This window comes from Leopardus geoffroyi, chromosome E3 (assembly GCF_018350155.1).
Source record: "Leopardus geoffroyi isolate Oge1 chromosome E3, O.geoffroyi_Oge1_pat1.0, whole genome shotgun sequence".
NCBI lineage: Eukaryota > Metazoa > Chordata > Mammalia > Carnivora > Felidae > Leopardus > Leopardus geoffroyi.
Genome location: NC_059340.1, coordinates 10,905,296 through 10,925,696, shown reverse-complemented (window position 1 = coordinate 10,925,696; position 20,401 = coordinate 10,905,296). Strand labels below are relative to the sequence as shown.

Genomic DNA, 20,401 nt, shown 5'->3' with positions numbered 1-20,401 from the left:
TTGCTCTGGCGGTCCCCTTCTCTTAACGCCTGGCGGGTTTCACTCGTTCACCAACGCGCCCGACCCCCGCCGGCGTTGAGGCTGGCACGCCGAAGGTTAAATCAGTCAACAGAGAAACAGAGAGAGAGGTGTAGATCATGGAGGGGTATATTTGCACACACATCTGTCTCCCCGCTTGTTACACGGCGCCCCATGTGCTCTAACGGGTTTGCAAGCTTGGGGACAGTCCCCTGGAGACACATTCACATACTCCTATATGACCTGTCCCTACCTCCATGCCAACCCACAAAGGTAGGACTTACCAACGGAAAACCCCAGAAAACAAATAACACGGGCTTTCAAAGGCTAAATTATTGGCCAAGCCTAGGCTTGAAAGTTGTCTCTTTTTTTTTTTTGGTAAACTTTATTTGGAGGGGCACCTACCTGGCTGGCTCAGTCATGAGAGCACCCGACTCTTGATCTCCAGGTGGTAAGTTCGAGCCTCGCGTTGGGTGCGAAGATGGCTTTAAAAATAAATAAATACACTTTATTTTGAAATAATTTCTTTTTTAAAAAAATGTTTTTATTTTGGGGGCGCCTGGGTGGCTCAGTCGGTTGAGTGTCTGACTTCGGCTCAGGTCACGATCTTGCAGTTTGTGAGTTCGAGCCCCAAGTTGGGCTCTGTGCTGACAGCTCGGAGCCTGGAGCCTGCTTCGGATTCTGTGTCTCCCTCTCTCTCTGCCCCTCCCCTGCTAGTGCTCTCTCTCCTTTAAAAAAATAAAAACACTTCAAAAATTTTTTATGTTTATTTTTGATAAATAGAGACAGAGCACTAGCAGGGGAGGGGCAGAAAGAGAGGGAGACACAGAATCCGAAGCAGGCTCCAGGCTCCGAGCTGTCAGCACAGAGCCCGACGCGGGGCTCAAACTCCTGAGCCAGGAGATCGTGACCTGAGCCAAAGTCGGATGCTTAACCGACTGAGCCACCCAGGCGCCCCCTATTTTGAAATAATTTCAAATATGTAAAGAAGTTGCAGAAATGAGACTGGTACGAAGAATACTTACATGTCCTCTTGCCAGATTCTCACCTTGTTGAACTTTTACCCCTTTGCTTTACCACTTGTTCACCTGGTTTCTGTCTTTCATATGCGCGCGTGTGTGTACAACATTGCCTGCAAGTGTGCACGCCTGAGTGGTTTACATACACCATCTACCCCTACTTGTGGGAACCTCTTCCAAGAACGGGGATATTCGCTCACACAGCCACGAGTTAGTCACCAGCTGCAGAAAATCGAACATCCATGCGGTACTTTGATCTCGCTCACCGTGGGTGCTCCAGTTTCCTCCCAGTTAAGCCAGGAACGTCCTGATGACCTTTCCTTCACAGCACCTTCCCCGGAGGGGTGGCCTCTGAATGCGTGTGTGCGCACCCGCGCACACCCTGTGCTTAATCCCTGTTGGCGCTGGTATTAGTGACCCAAAATTGTGACTACTTTCCGGATTGGAGGAATTAATCTGACCAGGGAACGGTGTCCTGTGCAAGGCACCCGGCCCCAGCTGAGGCCTGAACCCATGGCTTCAAACGCAGGGAAAATGACCCCAGCCCGGCAGTTCCTGTCCTTGACGGGGCTGACCGCAGGCACAGCTGGGTCCGGCTGGCTCAGAGGCTCCCTTCCAGGGAGGGGGCGGGGCGGTGGGCTGGTTTACAAGGGGGTCGGAGGGGACCCGCCCCTGGTGTACCTGTGATGTTAACACCAGGAGGTGTCGCCCCGTGGACCCCCGCAGGCAAAGATCGGCCCCCTCGTTTTACAGACCGGCAGTTAGGGCTCAGAGTGATGAACTGGCCTGCCGAGGCAGCACAGCAGAGAAGTCGTCAGGACTCACACCAGGGCTGTGTGACGCCAAAGTCCATGCCGTTCCGTGACAGGTGGCTGTCCTGTGCGGCTTCCTGGCGGTTAGCCCATCAGGTGATGCCGAGGGAGGGGCTAGCAAGGTCCAGCCTGGGCTGCCTTCTGTGACTGGACCATCCGCGGGCTCTTCTGTGTTGAGTCAACCCTTCTGGCTCCAGCTTCCTTCTTTTTTTTTTTCTTTTTAAATTTTTTCTTAAGTTTGCTTATTTTGAGAGCGAGAGCGTGCACAAGTTGGGGAGGGCAGAGAGGAAGAGCGAGAATCCTAAGCAGGCTCTGCACTGTCAGCACAGAGCCCGACCCGGGGCTCAAACCCACGAACCATGAGATCATGACCTGAGCTGAAACCAAGAGTCAGACACGTAACCAACTGAGCCACCCAGGTGTCCCCCCACCCCCCCCAGCTTCCTTCTTTACCCTACATGTGTGTTGGGACCACAGTGGCCCAGCACTGCCATTCATGTGACTGATGTGACTGAGCCAAGCCTGGGAGAATTGACTGAATGAGCAGGTGGTATTCTGGGGTCGTGGTGATGGGGTGTCTGCAAATGAGAGCACTTAGGAGCGGGGTGGTCCGGCCCAGCCCGGGAGCTGGGAACTGGATTTGATGACCTCCATCAATTCCAAGGGCAAAACCCTACTGCACCTGTCCCAAGCCCTGTCTTCTAATCCCAGGGTAGACACAGGACACTAGTCACTCCTCCAACACAGCCCTGGGGCAGGTGGCTCAGAGCTCTGGAAGGAAGCAAGGCCCCATGTCACCCCCGCCTCCTCCTCTGAGCACCCATTGGCCCCAGCACCACCACTAGGACTGAGCCACAGGTCAGGAGCGCTGGGGGGTCAGGACAATGTAATGGATCCAGTAGGGCTTTGGAATCAGAAAGAAAAGCCTGGCTCACCTCCCACCTCTGCCACTTGCTGTGTGGCCCTAAACAATTGCCTACAATTTTCTGAGGCTTGGTTTCCTTGTCCATAAAGTACCTACCTGACAGGTCGTTCTCAGAACCAGAAACCATGTAAGGAGTCCAGCTTTATGCCTGGCCTCAAGAAAACTGACCGCATAGGGCACTTGGGCGGCTCAGTCCATTAAGCATCTGACTCTCGGTTTCGGCTCAGGTCACGATCTCATCGTTTTGTGGGTTCGAGCCCCACACTGGGCTCTGTGCTGACAGTGCGAAGCCTGCTTGAGATTCTCTCTCCCTCTCTCTCTGCCCCTCCTCGACTCATGCCCTGGCTCTCTCTCAAAATAAGTAAAATTAAAAAAAAAAAAAAATACTGGCGGCACACACACCATGCCCAACTCAGACCCAGACACCTACAGGCACACCCGCCCAGTGCTCTCTGTTGGCTCCACGGGGGACAGCAGAGGCCCCCGGACATGCCCCCCTGACCTCAGGCCCACACACCACCGGGGCCTACACATCAGCCAGCACATGACAGTGGGGCATCATGAGGCCACCTCCAAGGGGACCAGAAATACAGAAAAACATGGGGGAGAACATTTGATCAGGACTTTAGCTAGGAGACACTGAAACTACAAATTATGAAGTATTATGAAAATATTTTATCTTATACAGTTTTTTTTAAGTTCTAATTGCAACTGAACAAGCAAAGGGCTTGGGGTTGTTGGTGGTTAATTCTCCCACAGCTTTGTAAGATAGTCCTTGATGGGCTGGACTTTTCCAACAAAGCGGGTCTGCAAAAAGCAGCAGAGCACAGGGCTCAGTGATTTTCTCAAGGCCTTTTGGGGGTCAGATTATCCTCTTGAGAAGCATCGGTCTGCCGATTTTCCCCGACCTCTAAGGGACCAGCCTTGGCCACGCTCAGGTGCCTCCTTCCACGAGCAGGAACAGCTCTCCCTGCTACCCCATGGCCTTCCCCACAAGCTGCATCTGTTCCCAGATTGCCGCTCCACGTTGCACCCTAGTGTCTTTGCATTTTGCAAAAGACCGACCAGCAAAGACTTTGAGGCCGTGGGCTGGCAGCAATGCTGGGGTAGGCCGTGAGGATCTGTTCATCACTGAACAATTGCTTTCTGGAACAACCTCCAAACCGGGCAGCGTCTCTGAATAATCAGAGGCGCTTCCTACCTGTACCTCAATTACAATTTCTCTTTGTCACCTAAGGTGCAAACACCGCGCACTGTGGCACCCTTCTTCAGTGGGACCAAAGTTTCCGCAGGCAGTGTCTATCCAGACAAACGGCCAGCGGGCGGACCGCGGGTTCCTCTTGCACCTGACCCTATGCAAACAGTTCTTGCAACTCCCCGCCCCCCCCCCCCAAATTCTGGCCCCAGCAGAGCTCACAGCCCTCAGTCCTAATTCTAGAAATACGGCGTGCCCAGCCCCAGTCCGGCCCGCTTCTCTACAGAGCCTCAGTCCACTCTAGGCAACATTTATTGACAGCGGTTAACAGGTGGGGCGGGGCCCGGGGCTGCCGGAAGCGTACGGACCTCCGGATCTGTACAAGTGTATACTGGAAAAGGGGCAGGACGGGGCGGAGGGGCCAGGGCGCCATCTAGGGGAGGCGCCGCGGCCTCAGACTGCGGACGCCAGCTTCCGCTTGGTGCTCTCGCTGCAGCGGTGCAGGATGAGGTCTGCGCTGGGCCGCGGGGGCACCGCGGGCTGTGGTTTTGCGCCTCCAGTCTGCGCCTGTTCCCTTGCTGCGGAAAGCCCAGACCCGTGAGCGGCCGGGCTCCGCCCTTCAGGCCCTGCCCCGCCTCCAGGCACCGCCCCGGGCACCGCCCGCCACCAGGCAGCAGCAGACACTCACGCCGCCGCCGCCGGCTCCCAGCGCTCTGCGGCCCTCGCCGCGCCTGGCCCCGCCTCAAGGCCCCGCCCCGTCTTCCAGGCCCCGCCCCGGGCACGCCCCACCCCACCCCCGGCCGCGGCAGGCACTAAGTCCAGGGCTACCTGAGCGCTGCGGCTCGGGCCGCGCCTGGCGGCGGCGCTGCTGCAAAAAACGGACACTGTTGCGTCGATAGGTGTCCTGGCTGAGGCGCTTCCGCGACCGCTGGTGGATGCTGTGTGCGTTGCGGATGGACGACCTGGGCCCAGAGGGATGGGGACGTTGCTCAATTCCTGTGCGTCCCTCCCCCTCCCCCTCGTCCCTGCCTGCGGGGACTCGCACGACCGCTCCTGGAGTCCAACGACTGGCCGGGACCCCACACGGCTGGGCAGGGCATGATTGCGGCTACCCAGCGCCGATGCGGACTCCAGTCAGGTCGCAGAGCCCAGGTCTATTTCCCACGCCCTTCGGCGGCCTTCAGCCCGTGTCCTCCCCAGGAAGACCTCTGCACTGCCGCCCCCCTCATGGGCGGTCCCCAAGGACTCTAGGCATCGACGCCTACGCCTTCACCTCCACCTCACACCCCTGCTTTCCCACCGCCCCCGTGCCAACCCCACGATGAAGGAGGGCACGTCCATCCTCGACCCAGTGAGGGTGCGGCCTCCCCAGCCTGTCCCTGCCTCCACCCCGGCCTCCCTCCCCAGCGCTGGCAATGCAGGGCCTGGACCGACAGGGAGACCCGTGGTACACCCCCCTCCTCGGCCCCGCCCAGTCCCGGGATGCTCGCTCACCTCCGGGGCGGCGCCCCTCGGCTCTTGATCTGGCGTTGGGCCTGGGCTGCATCCTGCCCAGACTTCTGTAGGTACATGGATGGAAAGTAGCCTGTGATGTCGCCTTTCCTGCAACAGAGGCAGCCCTTGAACCCCAGGCAGTCACGGCAGGGAGTAGGGGCCTCAGACGTGGGGGGCTCAGGGATCCCTCTAAACAGTCCGGGTTAACGCAGCTGGGAGGTTGCAGACACCCCGGCGCCCGCGGACACCAGACCCTGCCTCTCTGGGCCTCAGTTTCCTCATCTGTGGAACACAGGCCCCCACAGCTGTGATGGTGGTAGTGGGAGGAAGTCAGCAGGTCCACCTTGCCCCCCAGGGACACGTGTTTGCAATGAAGCATCTGCAACAGCCTGTTTGTCAGATTTTTCGTTTATGGTCACTGCTTTCTGTATCTAAGAAACTTTCTGCCCATCTTCAGGGCACCAGGTTCCCCTATGCTTTATTTCCAAAAGGTTTCTGTGCTTGGCGAAACCCACGACCCATCCCAAATACATGTGAGTGCTGCTGAGGTAGGGGCCTAGACGCCTTTTCTCCATGTGGACCCCCGAATGTTCCAGCACCACTTGCTGAAAAGATGTTTCTTTCCATTCTCACCACTATAATTTGAGAGCGAGAAAAAAAAAAAAAACCCACTTTGCATAATACAAACCTCACTCTGTAAAACTGATTCCTCTTGGCTGGTGGGAGAATCACAGGCAGATTCTCAGAGGTGCGTGGCCGGGAGGGGGGCGGGGGTGGTTAAACTGAGTGATGGTCAGAAAGATTGAGAAACCCTGCCTCGAAACCTCCTGCCCAGGGCCATGCTGACGGTGGGTACCGTGGCCACAGGCTCACTGGGGCCCTGGACAGGCTCAGGGCTCTGAAAAGGTGGATATGGACCTGGGGAGCCCCAGTAGGCCCAAGAAAACAGCTAAGTCCTCAGGGTTCTCCTTTTCCCCAGGAGGAATGAACAGGTAAGAATCATTTGGAACAGGGGCACCTGGGTGGCTTGGTCAGCTGATCGTCCGACTCTTGATTTGGGCTCAGGTCATGATCTCATGGCTTGTGGGATCGAGCCCCCCAAGAGGCTCTGCACTGCCTAATTGGGATTCTCTTTCCTCTCTCTCTGCCCCTCCCCCACTTGCATGCGCGCATGCTCTCTCTCTCAAAACAAACTTAAAAAAAGAATCAATTGCAACAAAAGATTTAAAAGGAAAAGGGATGACAGGGCCTCCTCTACCAGTTCCCAAATACAATAATGAACACAATTAATTGTGTTGTTTATAGAAGGACTAATAGATGGCGAGGTGACCCCAAGTCTCAAAGGAAAAAAAGTCCCCACTCAGACAAGGACACTGAACCCCGAAAGACGGGCGGGGTGGGATTATCCCTGGTCTACCACCAAAATGGAGACTGAGTCCAGAGACAGACAGTGGCTTACCCAGAGTCAGGCACCCCAGTGGGCACGGACCCCAAACGGGCCCTGCCCCAGGCCAGGGCTGGCACTCAGGGTGGACGCAGTGGGGAGGGAGGGGTGCTCTCCTACCTGACGACCCACCAGCCATCCAGCAGCTTGTGAATGACATCGATGGTTTCGCCCTCCTGCAGGGACACTTCGTCCTCCATCTGGGCAGTGTAGGCTTTGATGGTTACGTAGGGCTCACCTGGTGGTCCGCAGGAGCAGGGACGTGGTGTGAGGGTCCGGCCGCCCCCCCACCTCCGGCTTGCCTCCCTTCCTCTCCTCTCTGGGCCTGAGGCTTCCTGCAGCCCCCGCCCCCGCCACGCCCTCCCTCCTCCGCACCTGCTCCTTGTGGTCTCCCTCTGCAAACTGCTGCCCCCCACCGGTGAGGGGACGCCACTACACCCAGGGGCTCCCACCTCCCACCACCCACCCCTCCCAGGAGGGGCCCGGCAGGAGGTGCAAGGGTGGAGCGCCTTGATGCCTGCCAACTGCCCACATCCGGAGCTGCCTACCCAGTGTATAGACCTTTCCCCGCTTTTCCAGAGAAGCCACAAATCCACACACCGTTGTGAGATCTCTCCCTTTTAAAATACGGGCAACCAACTCGAACTCGTCTCAACCTCCCCCTGAGCCCCATCCGGCCCAGGGGCTTCCAGTCAGCGAGGATGCCCCCGCCTCCAGGCAGTACGCCTTCCTGACCCTCACCCGTCGGTTTCCCACCGGCCCGGGCGCAGATGGCCCCACCACCTGTCTCAGTCTGGCCGACCTCAGCGCTTCACCTCTACTCTACCTCCCGCCTCTCCGTCCTGACCAAGGGCACCACCTCCTCCCGGGGCCCTCCAACCGGACTATGGGGTCTCCACCCTGGCTGCCCCACTGCCCAGCCCACAATCCTATCCAAGCCCACAGCGGTCACTTCCGGCTTCTTGGCATCCCAGGGCCCCTCCGGTCCCTTCCCCTCACATGGTTATGGTCATGGAGGGCAGGCGGTACCTTCATAGTTGGGCTCGGGGTCCTCTGCCTCATCAGGACTGTCCAGGGGCTCCAAGTAGGATGCGGGGACCCAACCTCGCTTTGTCTTCGTTTGGCAGAACCACCAGCCTGTGCCAGGCGTGCGAGGCGGGAAGTCTGGGCGGGCCCGGCAGCCGCCCCCCTCCCCCAGGGTGGTAAGGACACCCCGACATAGGCACACAGACACCCAACACTCGGATTCAGAGATGTCACCTTCAGCACACGCCATGCCCAAGTGACACACAGCCACACACACAGGTCACAGGGTGAGAGCTCAGAATCCGCCTCACACACGTCATGACCCGGCCACCCGGGGGCGGGGGAGGGGGACATAAGCCCCGGAGGTGCACGGGTGCCCGCAGCCTCAGCTCGGGGACAGAGCGGGGAGGACAGTCAGGGCCCCCGAAGGAGCCACAGCCCGTCAGGTGGGGAGGAAGCCCCAGGCCGTCCGAGAGGCTTGTGGCCACGGCTGCGGGCACCAAGGGGAGGAAGGTCCCGGGAGGGCGGGGAGGCTGACCACTCTCGCTCTTCTCCACGACGTCCACCACGTCGCCCGTGGCCAGAGCCATCTGGGAGCCCGAGCTCTTCTCGAAGTCAGCGATGGCGCGGTACGTCTGCAGGATGATGGGGCCCGTGATGTCTGGGCAGAGGGAGGGCAGGGTAAGTGGACGCCGCGGGGCTGGGCTGCCTCCTCCCGGTGGTCCCCTGCGTCGGCCCCCGGGGCCCTGGTGTCCCCGCCCCACCCAGCTGCAAGCACGCCAGAGGGGTATGCACCCTGCCAGCTGGAAAGCAGCAGGGACAAGCTAGTTAAGCCCCCGACTCTCGGTCTCGGCTCGGGCCATGGTCTCACAGTTCGTGGGATCGAGCCCCAGGGTGTGCTCTGCGCTGACGGCTCACAGCCTGCTTGGGATTCTGTTTCCCCCTCTCCCTGCCCCTTCCCTGCGCGCACTGTCACTCTTAAAATAAATAAACTTTTTTTTTTATGTAAAAAAAAACCAACAATGATCATGCAGTCAAGATCACACACAGTCATGCCCCTGTGTGAGCCACGAAGGCCACCTTGGCCCCCAGACCTGTTCACTCACTCAGCCACGACATCCCCGGGCTGTGGGCACCAGGGTCGTGCTGGGCAATGCAGCCACAGACATGAGCCCCCAAAGCTTCACGTCTAGTGACCCCCCCAAAGATCCCCACTCTTTAGTACAGCCACTGAGACCCTTCAAGGCGGCTCTCCCCCACCCCCGGCTCCTTTCCCTGCATAGCCTGCGCTCGGGATCCCCGATCACGTTCCCAGACCCCACAGGGTGACCCACGCGTGACTGCCCGTGTCTCTCACCTGTAACACTGTTGTTCTTGCTGTCTTTGGGCACCAGGTAGGTCTCTGGCTTTTTCACCCTGCAGGAAAGAATAGTCCAGGTTAGATGGCTCAGAAGCCCCGGGCAGACCCACAGAACTCCCCAAGAGGAAAAGGAAGGTGGGATGGGGGAGGGCACTGTGGAGGAAAGAGCTAGAAAAGCCCCCCCAGCCTCTGGCAGACCCAAAGAAGAGAATGCACTCGGGTCCAGGTAAGGATGCACTCCGGGCTGGAAAAGCCTCTTGTCACCTCAGGGGTCAGCCCCCTCCTCCTGGGGCCTGGGGAGAGCAGCCAACGGGGAGTGGGCATCCCCGCTCCCCAGGCCCGTGGGAGCTGCCCTGCCTGGGACCAGCGGTGTGTTCAGGGGTCGGTCCACACTGCTGGAGTCTGTCCACGGCGGCCTCACCCATATTCAGTGAGCAGAGAGGACGGAGAGAGGGGCCACCCCAGCAAGACGGCACATCCCCCTGAGAGCTCATGAGGCTTCTCAGATATTTCCATGCTGGGCCCTGAGTACAGGAGACCCCAGGAGCAGGACAGGCGGAGAAGGAGGTGACAAAGCGGAGGCATGTCCCGCAATTAGCCGTGGCCACCAACCCCCCACCCTGCTGGGGCTCTGGACTTCCCAGTTGGTAACGCTGTCCACGGCATCCATTTCTGCATCTGGCCCTTACCACCCTGGTACAGACAGGAAAACTGCTCTCAGAAGGTTCGGCCAGGCTGAGGATCTAGGATCTCAGGGTCCCGGCCCAGGAGCCCCGCCCCCCCCCGGCACCAGACTCCAGGGAAGAGACTTGGCAGGGCACCAAGTGGCTAATTCGGTTGAGCATCTGACTCGGTTTCAGCTCAGGTCATACTCTCGTGGTTTTGTGAGTTCGAGCCACCCCCCCCCCCCCCACCGTCGGGCTCTGCACAGGTAGCGTGGAGCCTCCTTGGGATTCTCTCTCTCTCTCTCTCTCTCTCTCTCTCTCTCTCTCTCTGCCCCTTCCCCACTCAAGCTGTCTCTGTCTCTCTCAAAATAAATAAATAAAACTTAAAAAAAAAAGACAGAAGGACTTGGCAAGGATGCTGGGGGACGGAGGGGAGGGGTTGCAGGTCACACAGGCCACAGCTGGAATCCCGCCTCCTCCTCTTTCAGGCTGTGTGACTTTGGGCAGGTCGCCTCCCCTCTCTGAGCTTTAGTTGTCTGTAACACGGGGGAGGTCCTGTGCCCCCCTCCCCAGGCAGAGCTCACCACCCTCCCCCACTTCAGGGACAGAGTGACGGGGCCACTCACTGGTTGTCCGTGGGGAGCTTGAGGTCGTCGGGGCGAACCTTGAAGAAGTTGAGGAGGTGGGGACAGCGGGAAATCTTGACAGGCAGGCTCATGAGCGCACCGAAGTACTCGGTGAGGGTGCCCTGGCGACTCTCAGCGACCCGCTGCCCGTCGAACCACCGTGGGGCTGGCCAGGCCAGGGAGGGGCACCAGAGAACTAGTGAGCACCTTCTCAGGTCAAGGTCCCGTGGGCGTGGGGGGAGGGGCGGTGACCCTGCTCCTCACCTGGCAGGTGGGGGATGATCCTGTTCTCTGCGTTGATGTCCCCAGCCTCAATAGGAAACATTTCCTTTAACTGTTTCTAGACAGAAAACAAAAGGGGCAAGAAGGTCCTTTTTTAAAAAAAATTTTCAAGAATGTTTTATTTATTTTTGAGAGAGAGAGAGACAGAGTGCGAGCAGGGGAGGGGCAGAGAGAGAGGGAGACGCAGAATCCGAAGCAGGGTCCAGGCTCTGGGCTGTCAGCACGGAGCCCGACTCGGGGCTCGAACCCACAGACCATGAGATCACGATCTGAGCCGAAGTCGGACGCTCAACCGACTGAGCCACCCAGGCGCCCCTGAATGTCCTTTATTACAACACTATACAAGTACAGAATTGGAAGCAACCCCTCGAATCACTCGGAATAGAAACTTCTGGAGGCGTCCTTGGTTCTCTCTTCCTCTCTCACTTCACCTCCTTGCCACCAGCAAGTACTTTTGCTTTTCCTCCTGAAATCTACCCAGAATCTGACCCTTCTCGCCACCCACATGGCCACCACCTTGGTCTGAGTGCCACCAGGCCTGGGTTCTTACATACTCTCCCACGCTTCTCTGTCCTCAATCAGCACCCTCTTAAAACTTAAACTGGATCATCCGTCCCTCCTCTGCTCAGAGCCCTCCCTGCCTCTCAGCTCACTCAGAATGGAAGCCAAGAGCCTCACATCAGTCTACCGGGCCCCTCGGACCTGTTCCCGCCCGCCTCGCTGACCTCCTCTGCCACCACCCTTCCCTCCCTTGTTCACTCTGTACCAGACGCCCCTGGATACTCCGGGCCCACTCCTGCCCCAGGGCCTTTGCAGTCGCTCTTTCCGTTCCTCCCCATTTGCCAATGGCGCTTTCTCTCTTTCTTTCTCCTTCTTCAGGTCTCTGCTCAGATAGCTCCCCTGCAGTGAAACCTTCTCCTTGACGATTTCCCTTCCTAACCCAATCCTCCCCGTCCCCCCTCCCTGCCTCATTTTTCCCATGGTTGTAATAACTAACACACTACGCACAGTACTTATGTGTTGTCTGTGTCATATCCTGACTCCTCTGCTAGAACCTAAGGTCCACAAGGGAAAGCAAGGACTTGGGTCTTTCTTATGCCCTTGTCGCCTTTACAGCACCTCCCGCCCCCCAGGTAGAATGCACCTGGCGCTTAGGAAGTGCTCGGTAAGTAGTTGCTGAATGGACGAATGAGCCCAGCAATTAGTAAAAGGGTCTAATCTTACGATGGAACAACCCAGCACACTTCAAAGAGGAGACGCAGAGCTGTGCATGGGCCAAGCAGGGGAGGGTCTCAAACACGTGACCCAGTGACGGTAGCGAGGCCAGCAGGCTGATGGCCTCTAGAAAGCCTGCAGAAAATGCGCGCTCCGCACTGCTGTACCTTGTTCTTGAACGTGTGTGCGCGCACTTACCCGGGGCTGGAGCAGGGGTGGCGTTATGGGATGAAGGATGCCTTCTACTCTTTCGTAATGTTTTATTGCCTTTATCTTACAAAAGCCTTGTGGGGCGCCTTGGCTGGCTCAGTCGGCAGAGCGTGCAACTCTTGATCTCAGGATCATGAGATCTTGTGGGGCATAGAGCTTACATAAACACACACACACACACACACACACACACACACACACACAGAAAGCCTTGTAGCAAACAGCACAGAGACATTAACTGTGACCCAGAGTGCTGGCTGTGTGGGACTGCTTACACTACAGTCTCCTTCCCATTTCTCTGCATTTGGTTTTAAACCTCTCATGCAAGAGAGGTTTGAATCTGGCTGACGGCAGGCACCCACATAGCAAGAGAAGTCAGGGTTGCCTGCCCTCCTTCTCACCTCCCCGGGGACCTCATGGGGCCAGTGACCTGGAGTTAAAGAGCAAACTCCTGGGATGAGAACCTGGTGGTGACACTAACCAGGCTGTCCCTTTAAGAACACCCCCAGGATCGGGTGCCTGGGTGGCTCAGTCGGTTGAGCATCCGACTTCGGCTCAGGTCATGATCTCACGGTTCGTGGGTTCGAGCCCCGGGTCGGGTTCTGTGCTGACAGCTCGGAGCCTGGAGCCCGCTTCGGATTCTGTGTCTCCCTCTCTCTGTGCCTCTCCCCTGTTCATGCTCTGTCTCTCTCTCAAAAATAAACAAACATTAAAAAAATAAACAAAATTATATATGTATAAAGAATGCCACCAGGAGTTTATGCGGACGGCGTTTCTGTGTGGGAAAAGCAAACTACCCTGGAGATGGATGGAAAGGATGGCTGCACGACATTGTGAATGTACCTCTTGCCACCGAAATTGTACGCTTGAAATGCTACATTTGTGTTACGTGTACCACATCAAAACGGACTTTAAGGAAGGGCGTCTGGGTAGCACAGTGGGTTCAATGTCTGACTTTTTTTTTTTTTTCAACTTTATTTTTTTATTTTGAGGCGGGGCGGGGGAGGGAGGGGCAGAGAGAGAGAGGAAGAGAGAATCCCAATCAGGCTCCATGCCGTCAGCACAGATGCCCAACACGGGGCTCAGACCCACGACCCATGAGGTCACGCACGACCCGAGCCAAAGTCAGACACTTAACCAACTGAGTCACCCAGGCGCCCCGAGTGTCTGACTCTTGATCTCCGTTCTTGATCTCTGTGTGATGGGGCAGAGCCTGCTTGGGATTCTGTCTCTCCTTCTCTCCGCCCTTCCCCCATTTATGCACACACACACTCTCTCTCTCTCTCTCTCAAATAAATAAAAACTTGAAAAAAGTTTTTAAACAGACTTTAAGGCAAATGTTCTTTTAAGGTAAGAAATAAATAACGCCCCCTTGACTGTGGGCGAGGGGGTGATCGGGTTCTTCAGTCCCTGGCCACAGCACCTGGGCTGCCCCCCCCCCCGCCCCATCCAAGGGCAGAGCTGGGAGTGGGGGTGGTGTCCCCTCCCGCCCCCGCCCCGTCCCCCCGCGCACACCCGGGCACTCACGTGGAACTCGTAGATTTCCGGGAACCCCCGGTAGACCACCTTCTCGGACAGGTCCTGCCATTTCACCAGGAACATGTACACCTAGGGGGTGGCCGGGGCAGAGGACCTCATTCAGCTTCCTGGTGGAAGCCCAGGGGACTTGGGGGGTGGGGGGGAAGAGCACTCTTTGGGGCGACCTAGGCCAAGAGAGGGCACCGGCTTCCTGGACCCCAGAGCTGCCACCCTCCAGCTTTAGGATCAGGGCAAGATGTTCAGCTTCTCTCAAATTAACTCAAATCCCTCCTCCGTGAATTGGAGATACAGGGAGGGCCCCCCTCCTAGGGCCGGTAGGAGAGCGACAGGTGGTGAGACAGAAAACCCCGGGCTGGGACAAGACAGCGTAAGGCTCCGTTTCTACCAAATGTCCACAATGGACACATAGACACCGCAATGTAGATCCGAGGGTGCGGGGTGCTGGGCGGGCAACGCGGAATTTCTAACGGGTACAGGGGTGCTTTTGGGTGGTGACAAAAATCGAATATTAATTGTATGAGGGCCGCACAAGTCTGTGAATACTAAAAACCACTGGACTGTACCCTTTACCTAGGTGGATTCGAGGGTCGTATCTCAGTGGAGCCATTATTAGAAAGAAAAACAAAAAAACTTGGTAAGGAAAAACCAAAATACAGGCAGGACAATTCTACTCGGCCACAAAGAGGAACAAATTACTGACAGATGGCAGCCACACGGAGGAATCTCAAAAGCCTTATGCTGAGTGAAAGCGGCCAGACACAAAAGGCCACACACAGGGCAGAACTCGATATCTATGATGTTCCAGACAAAAAGCGTAACTAATTTAAGGTGGAAAAAAAATCAGAACAGTGGTTGCCTCTGGGGGATGGTGGAGGAATGGGTGGGGAGCAGGAGAATCTGGGGTGATGGTAACCATCTATATCTTTTAATTAAAAAAATTTTTAATGTTTATTTACTTTTGAGAGAGAGAGCAAGAGAGTGTGAGCAGGGGAGGGGCACAGAATCCGAAGCAGGCTCCAGGCTCTGAGCTGTCAGCACAGAGCCCGACGCGGGGCTCGAACCCACAAACCGTGAGATCATGACCTGAGCCGAAGTCAGACGGCTAACGGACTGAGCCACCCAGGCGCCCCTGGTAACAATCTGTATCTTGGCGAGGATTTGGGTTACACAGGGACATGTACCTTCAAAACTCGGCAAATGTCTCTAAGTCTGGTGGATTTCATTTTACATAAATTTTACATCAAATGAGGGCGCCTGGCCGGCTCAGTCAGCAGAGCCTGTGACTCTTGATCTGGGGGTCGTGAGTTCAAGCCCCACACTGGGCGTAGAGATGACTTCAATAAATGAATAAACTTCAAAAAAAATCCTTTAAAGAACTTTTTAAAAAGTGAAAGTAAAAAGACAAAGTGTGATAGAAACATGAGCAAAAGGCATGAAAAGTTCACGGTTATACACCCACACATATATATGTAATCCTAAACATACAAAGAAGTGTCGACTTTACTTATAACAACATCAGGGCAGGGGCATTAGGTAATTGCCAGTTAGTGAAAACAATCGAAATGGTTGTTTGAGGACACAATGGTGCAGTCACACAACGGACTCTTATATACATGTAAAAAAAAATGGGACAGACTTAATGAACTAATTTGGAGGGAACTCTGTGATATTATAGGATCATGGGGAAAAGGCAGGTATAGCATATGTCATCATATAGCTTTGTTTATTGTCTGTGTAAAGAAGGAAAAATAAGAAAAAATGCATATATATTTTAAAGTTTTATTATTTTTTAATGTTTTTTTTTCTTTTTTTTTTTTTAAACGTTTATTCATTTTTGAGACAGAGAGAGACAGAGCATAAACAGGGGAGGGGCAGAGAGAGAGGGAGACACAGAATCCGAAGCAGGCTCCAGGCTCCGAGCTGTCAGCACAGAGCCCGACGCGGGGCTCCAACTCACGGACCATGACATCATGACCTGAGCCGAAGTCAGACACTTAACCGACCGAGCCACCCAGGTGCCCCTAAACTTTTATTTACTTAAGTAATCTCTATACCCCACGTGGGGTTCGAACTTACTACCCTGAGATTAAGAGTCTCATATTCCTCTGATGAACCAGCCAGGCACCTCAAGAAAATATTTATACATTTTTCTTCTCCCTCCCTTCCTTCCTCTGTTTCTTCCTTTATTTCTTTTTAAATATTTTATTTTTAAGTAATCTTTACACCCACATGGGGCCGGAATCCACGACCACAAGATCAAGAGTGGCTCAGTCCTCTGACTGAGCCAGCCAGGCATCCCCTTTTTTTTTTACAAAGAGAAATACAGGAAAGATAAATCAGAATGAGCCTTTGAACATATCTTTCTAGAAAGTTTGATGATCGATTGCATCAAATATGTTAACATATGGCACATTTAAAAATAAAATTAAGAGGCGCCTGGGTGGCTCGGTTGGTAAGCGTCCAACTTAGGCTCAGGTCATGATCTCGCGGCCGTGAGTTCGAGCCCCGTATCGGGTTCTGTGCTGACGGCTTGGAGCCTGGAGCCTGCTTCAGATTCTGTGTCTCCTTCTCTCTCTCTGTCCCTCCCCGACTCATGCTCTGTCTCTCTCTCCCTCTCTCAAAAATAAACATTTAAAAAAAAATAAAAAAATTAGATCAACAATGATTAAAAAATTTGTTAATGTTTATATATTTTTGAGAGAGAGAGAGAGAGAGCAAGTAGGGGAGGGACAGAGAGGAAGAGAAAATCCCACGCAGGCCCTGAGCTGTCAGCACAGAGCCCGAAATGGGGCTGGAACCCACGGAACTGTGAGATCATGACCTGAGCTGAGATCAAGAGTCAGATGCTTAACCGACTGAGTCACCCGGGCACCCCAGGATTTTGTTTTTAACTTCAAATTGGAAACAAAAACAAATGAACCTCACTATCTGTCAAATGGGTAACAACCGTATTAAAGAGAAACTGGAAAAGAAAAATTCCAAGTAACTTTTAGTTACAGTATTTTACTACCTTCAGTCCAAAAGGAGAAGAAACAATTGCAAAGAAAGCTTAAAATGTGACTTAATGAATTTGCAGGTTGATTGTTAATAATGGTGCAGGAGCTGTCATTCTGGTCAAGCAAGCCCATGTGAATTGCAGCAGCGAGCAAAGGACTAAATATAATTTTGTTGGGAGCCGGGGTTCTCGTGGAGAAAGGAAGGGTCTACGAATATAAAGTGGTACAAGGCAAGAATGAGATGAAATGGCCTTCCGCACCCCCGCACCCCTGTCGGTCCATTGAAAGGACAACGGGCAATGACACCCCAGAGGCAACAAACACACTCAGCTTCCAGATCTAGGGTTTCTAACATCACTCCCCACTGCAAAGAAACAGGGGTCCTTAGTGAAAATGGCTGAGTCCAGGGGTCCGGCTGGAGGGCACCAGACGCTGGAACATCTTGTACCAGAAGTAAGAGTGTGCTCTTGGGGCACCCGGGTGGCTCAGTCGGTCGAGAGTCCGACTTCGGCTCAGGTCAGGACCTCTAGGTTCGTGAGTTCGAGCCCCGCATTGGGGTTGCTGCTGTCAGTGCTTCGGTTCCTCTGTCCCCCTCTCTTTCTCTCCCTCCCCCGCTTGCGTGGGACGATGTGAGCATAAAATAAGTTATGGTTCCCATTGAATAAAAGAGAAATCCATGCATCCGTATTGGCATAAGTAAATAGTAAGGAAGAGGGGAACAACTTTATGGTAAAACGCTGACTAATAAATGCAGAGGGAATTATAGAGTTGAAAACTCACTATTTGGCAATCATTATGGTAATTTGACTCGGGCAAGCGTCATCTGTGTACTATACGAGCAATGGGATATTCATATTGTTTCACAGAATCTCCCCGCACAAAGGGAGAAATAGTAACCTTACTTACACCAGAGACACTTGGTGATCAAAATTAGCCATCACCATCGGAAGAAAAAGCAAAATCGCCTGCCTCTGATAGGATCAACGAGGAGAACACAGTGTCACTTCTGGGGTGTTCCTGCCACGGACGCATAGCCTGAATCTGAGGAAGAAGGAGTAGCCAAGTCCTTCTGTAGAAGGGAAGTCCCACAAAACGACAGGTCCCAGCTCTACAGAATGTCAACGTTGGGAAGGACCAAGAAAGGTGGATTAAGATTGACCCGGATTAAAGGAGTCTGAAGGGTCACAGGCAGGTGAAACGCAGCAGGTGGTCCTGGATGGGATCCCGGACCGGATCATTTTTACTACAGAGGACAAGCCGGGGAACTGGTAAAATCTGAATGAAGCGGGTGGGCTGAATAATGGTGTTTCATCTACGGTACTTTGCCGATGTTGACACATTTGCAGAGAATGTTGTTGATTTTAAGAAATACACAGTAGGGGTGCCTGGGTGGCGCAGTCAGTTAAGCGTCCGACTTCAGCCAGGTCACGATCTCGCGGTCCGTGAGTTCGAGCCCCGCGTCGGGCTCTGGGCTGATGGCTCAGAGCCTGGAGCCTGTTTCCGATTCTGTGTCTCCCTCTCTCTCTGCCCCTCCCCCGTTCATGCTCTGTCTCTCTCTGTCCCAAAAATAAATAAACGTTGAAAAAAAAAAAAAAAGAAAAAGAAATACACAGTAGTATTTAGGAGGGGGCGCCTGGGTGGCTCCGTAGGAAGAGCGGCAGACTCTTGATCTCAGGGTCATGAGTTCAAGCCCCACACTGGGCATGCAGCCTACGTAAAAAGGGGCGGGCCCCGAGTGTCTCCGAGGGCTGAGTGTCTGACTCTTGATTTCAGCTCAGGTCACGGTCCCAGGGTTGTGGGTGGGATAGAGCTCTGCTTCGGGCCCCATCATGGAGCCTGCTGGAGACTCCCTCCCTCCATCCCTCTCTCTCTCTCTCTCTCTCTCTCTCTCTCTCTCTGTCTCTCCCTCTGCCCCCTCCCCAGCTCGTGCTCTCTGTCTCTAATAAATAAATAATAATAATAGTAATAATAATAAAAGAGAAAGGAACAAACAAGCAAACACAATGTCTCCAATTTCCTCTGGGATGGTTCAGAAAAGTTCTGTTCAGAGAGAGAGGGAGAGAGAGAGAAGGGGAAGGAGGGGGATGGGGGATGGAGAGGAGAGAGGGAGCACAGAGGTGGGTGGAGGAAATTTGGAGGAATTGGTGCTTTGGGGACAGCCTTTCTGTAAATTTGAAATTATTTCAAAATTAAAAGTGAGGACAAGAAAGGATACATTTGTGTCCTGCAAATACCAGACAAAGCAGAGCCCCTCCCCAGCCTTCCTGTCCTCCGGCCTTGGCGACCCATGGCCTTGGGGACCCATGGCGGGTGGACGTGTCTGGGCAGATAATTCCCAGCCCCGAGGGCAGGGGGTCGGGGGGCCTTTTTGGGCCCCTTGGTGGTGTCACCCTACTAGAGGGATTCCCCCTGTAATGTCGCTGACTCCACGGTGGGCCGGGGGGAAAGAGGGGCGCCGCCAGCACTCCGTCCTGGAGGAGCACTCCGTGAGAGTTGGGGTGGTCAGGGAGGGCTGGCCGGAGGAGCGCGCTAGGGGCGAACAGGGCGCCACAGGGAACTCCTGGCCGGGGCGGGCAGGCCAGGGGGGAGGTGGGCTGGCGGGGGGTCAGGGGCCAGGCTGGCTGTCCTCCCACCGAGGGCCGGGGGCGGGGTGGGGGGAGGGGCAGGGCGCGCATCCGTTTAAGGGACGCACATCGGCCAGCCGCTCGGGGACGGCCCCGTGGGGCACCTGCACGGCCCCGACAGGCTCGTCCCCGCGCGGCCGCAGGGTCCCCCCAGTCCCCCCTCTCAGGGCGCTCCGCTACTCACGTAGTGCTGGCTGGGGACGAAGCGCTTCTCGAAGCCCAGGAGGGCGATGTGGCGGATGAAGGTGTCCCCCATGGCTGGGCTGCGGGGCGCTCCCCCGGCTGTCGGGCCTTAAATGGGCCAGAAAGAGGAAGTCACTTCGGGGGGCAGGGCAGGAGGGGGCAGGGAGGGCGCAGAGGAGCCTCTGCTTCTCCTTTCAGTTTCTGGGATCCCTCAGACTCCCCTGGCGGGGACGTGAGGGGCCACACGCAGGCATGTCCTCCCCTCCCCCACCCCGTGGTCTACGGGCCCCACAGTTTGGGGGGGGGTGCCCACCCCCCACCCCTCACCCCTGTCTCTGGCTAACCCCAGGCCCCGCCATACCGGCCTCTCTGCTGCCCCTGGGACACCCCAAGCTGCTCCCGCCCCGGGGCCTCTGCCCTCGGAGCGCCCCCCGACCCCCGGGACCATCTCCCGCATCTCTGGAAGTCCCTCCCTCGTCCCTTCAGGTTTCTGCTCAAAAGGCACCGCCTCCAAGAGGCCTTTCTTGATACGTTCACGCGAAACAGCAAAACTTCATGCTTCCCCACCCCGCTTTCCTGTTTTTGTTCAGATGGACGTATTACGGAGCTCGTGTTTTTACAATGTCTCTCTTTACCGCAATGCGGGCCCCGGGAGAGCAAGGGCTTGGCCGTCCCCCCCCCCCCCCCCCCCCCAGGCTGGAGACCGGCTGGCCGCGCGCGGTCCTTTTATACTTGGACAGTCGCCGCGCCGCTTGGGGACCCTGTCCG

The 20,401-nt window shown here is 55.6% G+C and overlaps 1 protein-coding gene across 3 annotated transcripts; it reads right to left on the bottom strand.

Annotated features, from left to right (window-relative positions):
* Positions 1-4,263: 4,263 nt before the first annotated feature.
* NCF1 (neutrophil cytosolic factor 1) lies at positions 4,264-19,821 on the bottom strand. Of its 3 annotated transcripts, none has more exons than XM_045460989.1 (11): positions 19,635-19,821; positions 13,819-13,899; positions 10,849-10,918; positions 10,585-10,750; positions 9,291-9,349; positions 8,472-8,594; positions 7,937-8,044; positions 7,028-7,145; positions 5,464-5,571; positions 4,798-4,931; positions 4,264-4,547 (listed from the first exon to the last, which is right to left on the bottom strand). In XM_045460989.1, exons 1-11 carry the CDS (start codon positions 19,704-19,706, stop codon positions 4,423-4,425), a joined length of 1,164 nt encoding a protein of 387 aa, XP_045316945.1. In that variant the 5' UTR covers positions 19,707-19,821; the 3' UTR covers positions 4,264-4,422. The 3 variants fall into 3 exon arrangements, with proteins under 3 accessions (XP_045316945.1, XP_045316944.1, XP_045316946.1); XM_045460988.1 differs by having other exon boundaries at positions 10,849-10,924; positions 19,635-19,813; XM_045460990.1 differs by lacking the exon at positions 13,819-13,899 and having other exon boundaries at positions 10,849-10,924.
* Between the last annotated feature and the right edge of the window lie 580 nt (positions 19,822-20,401).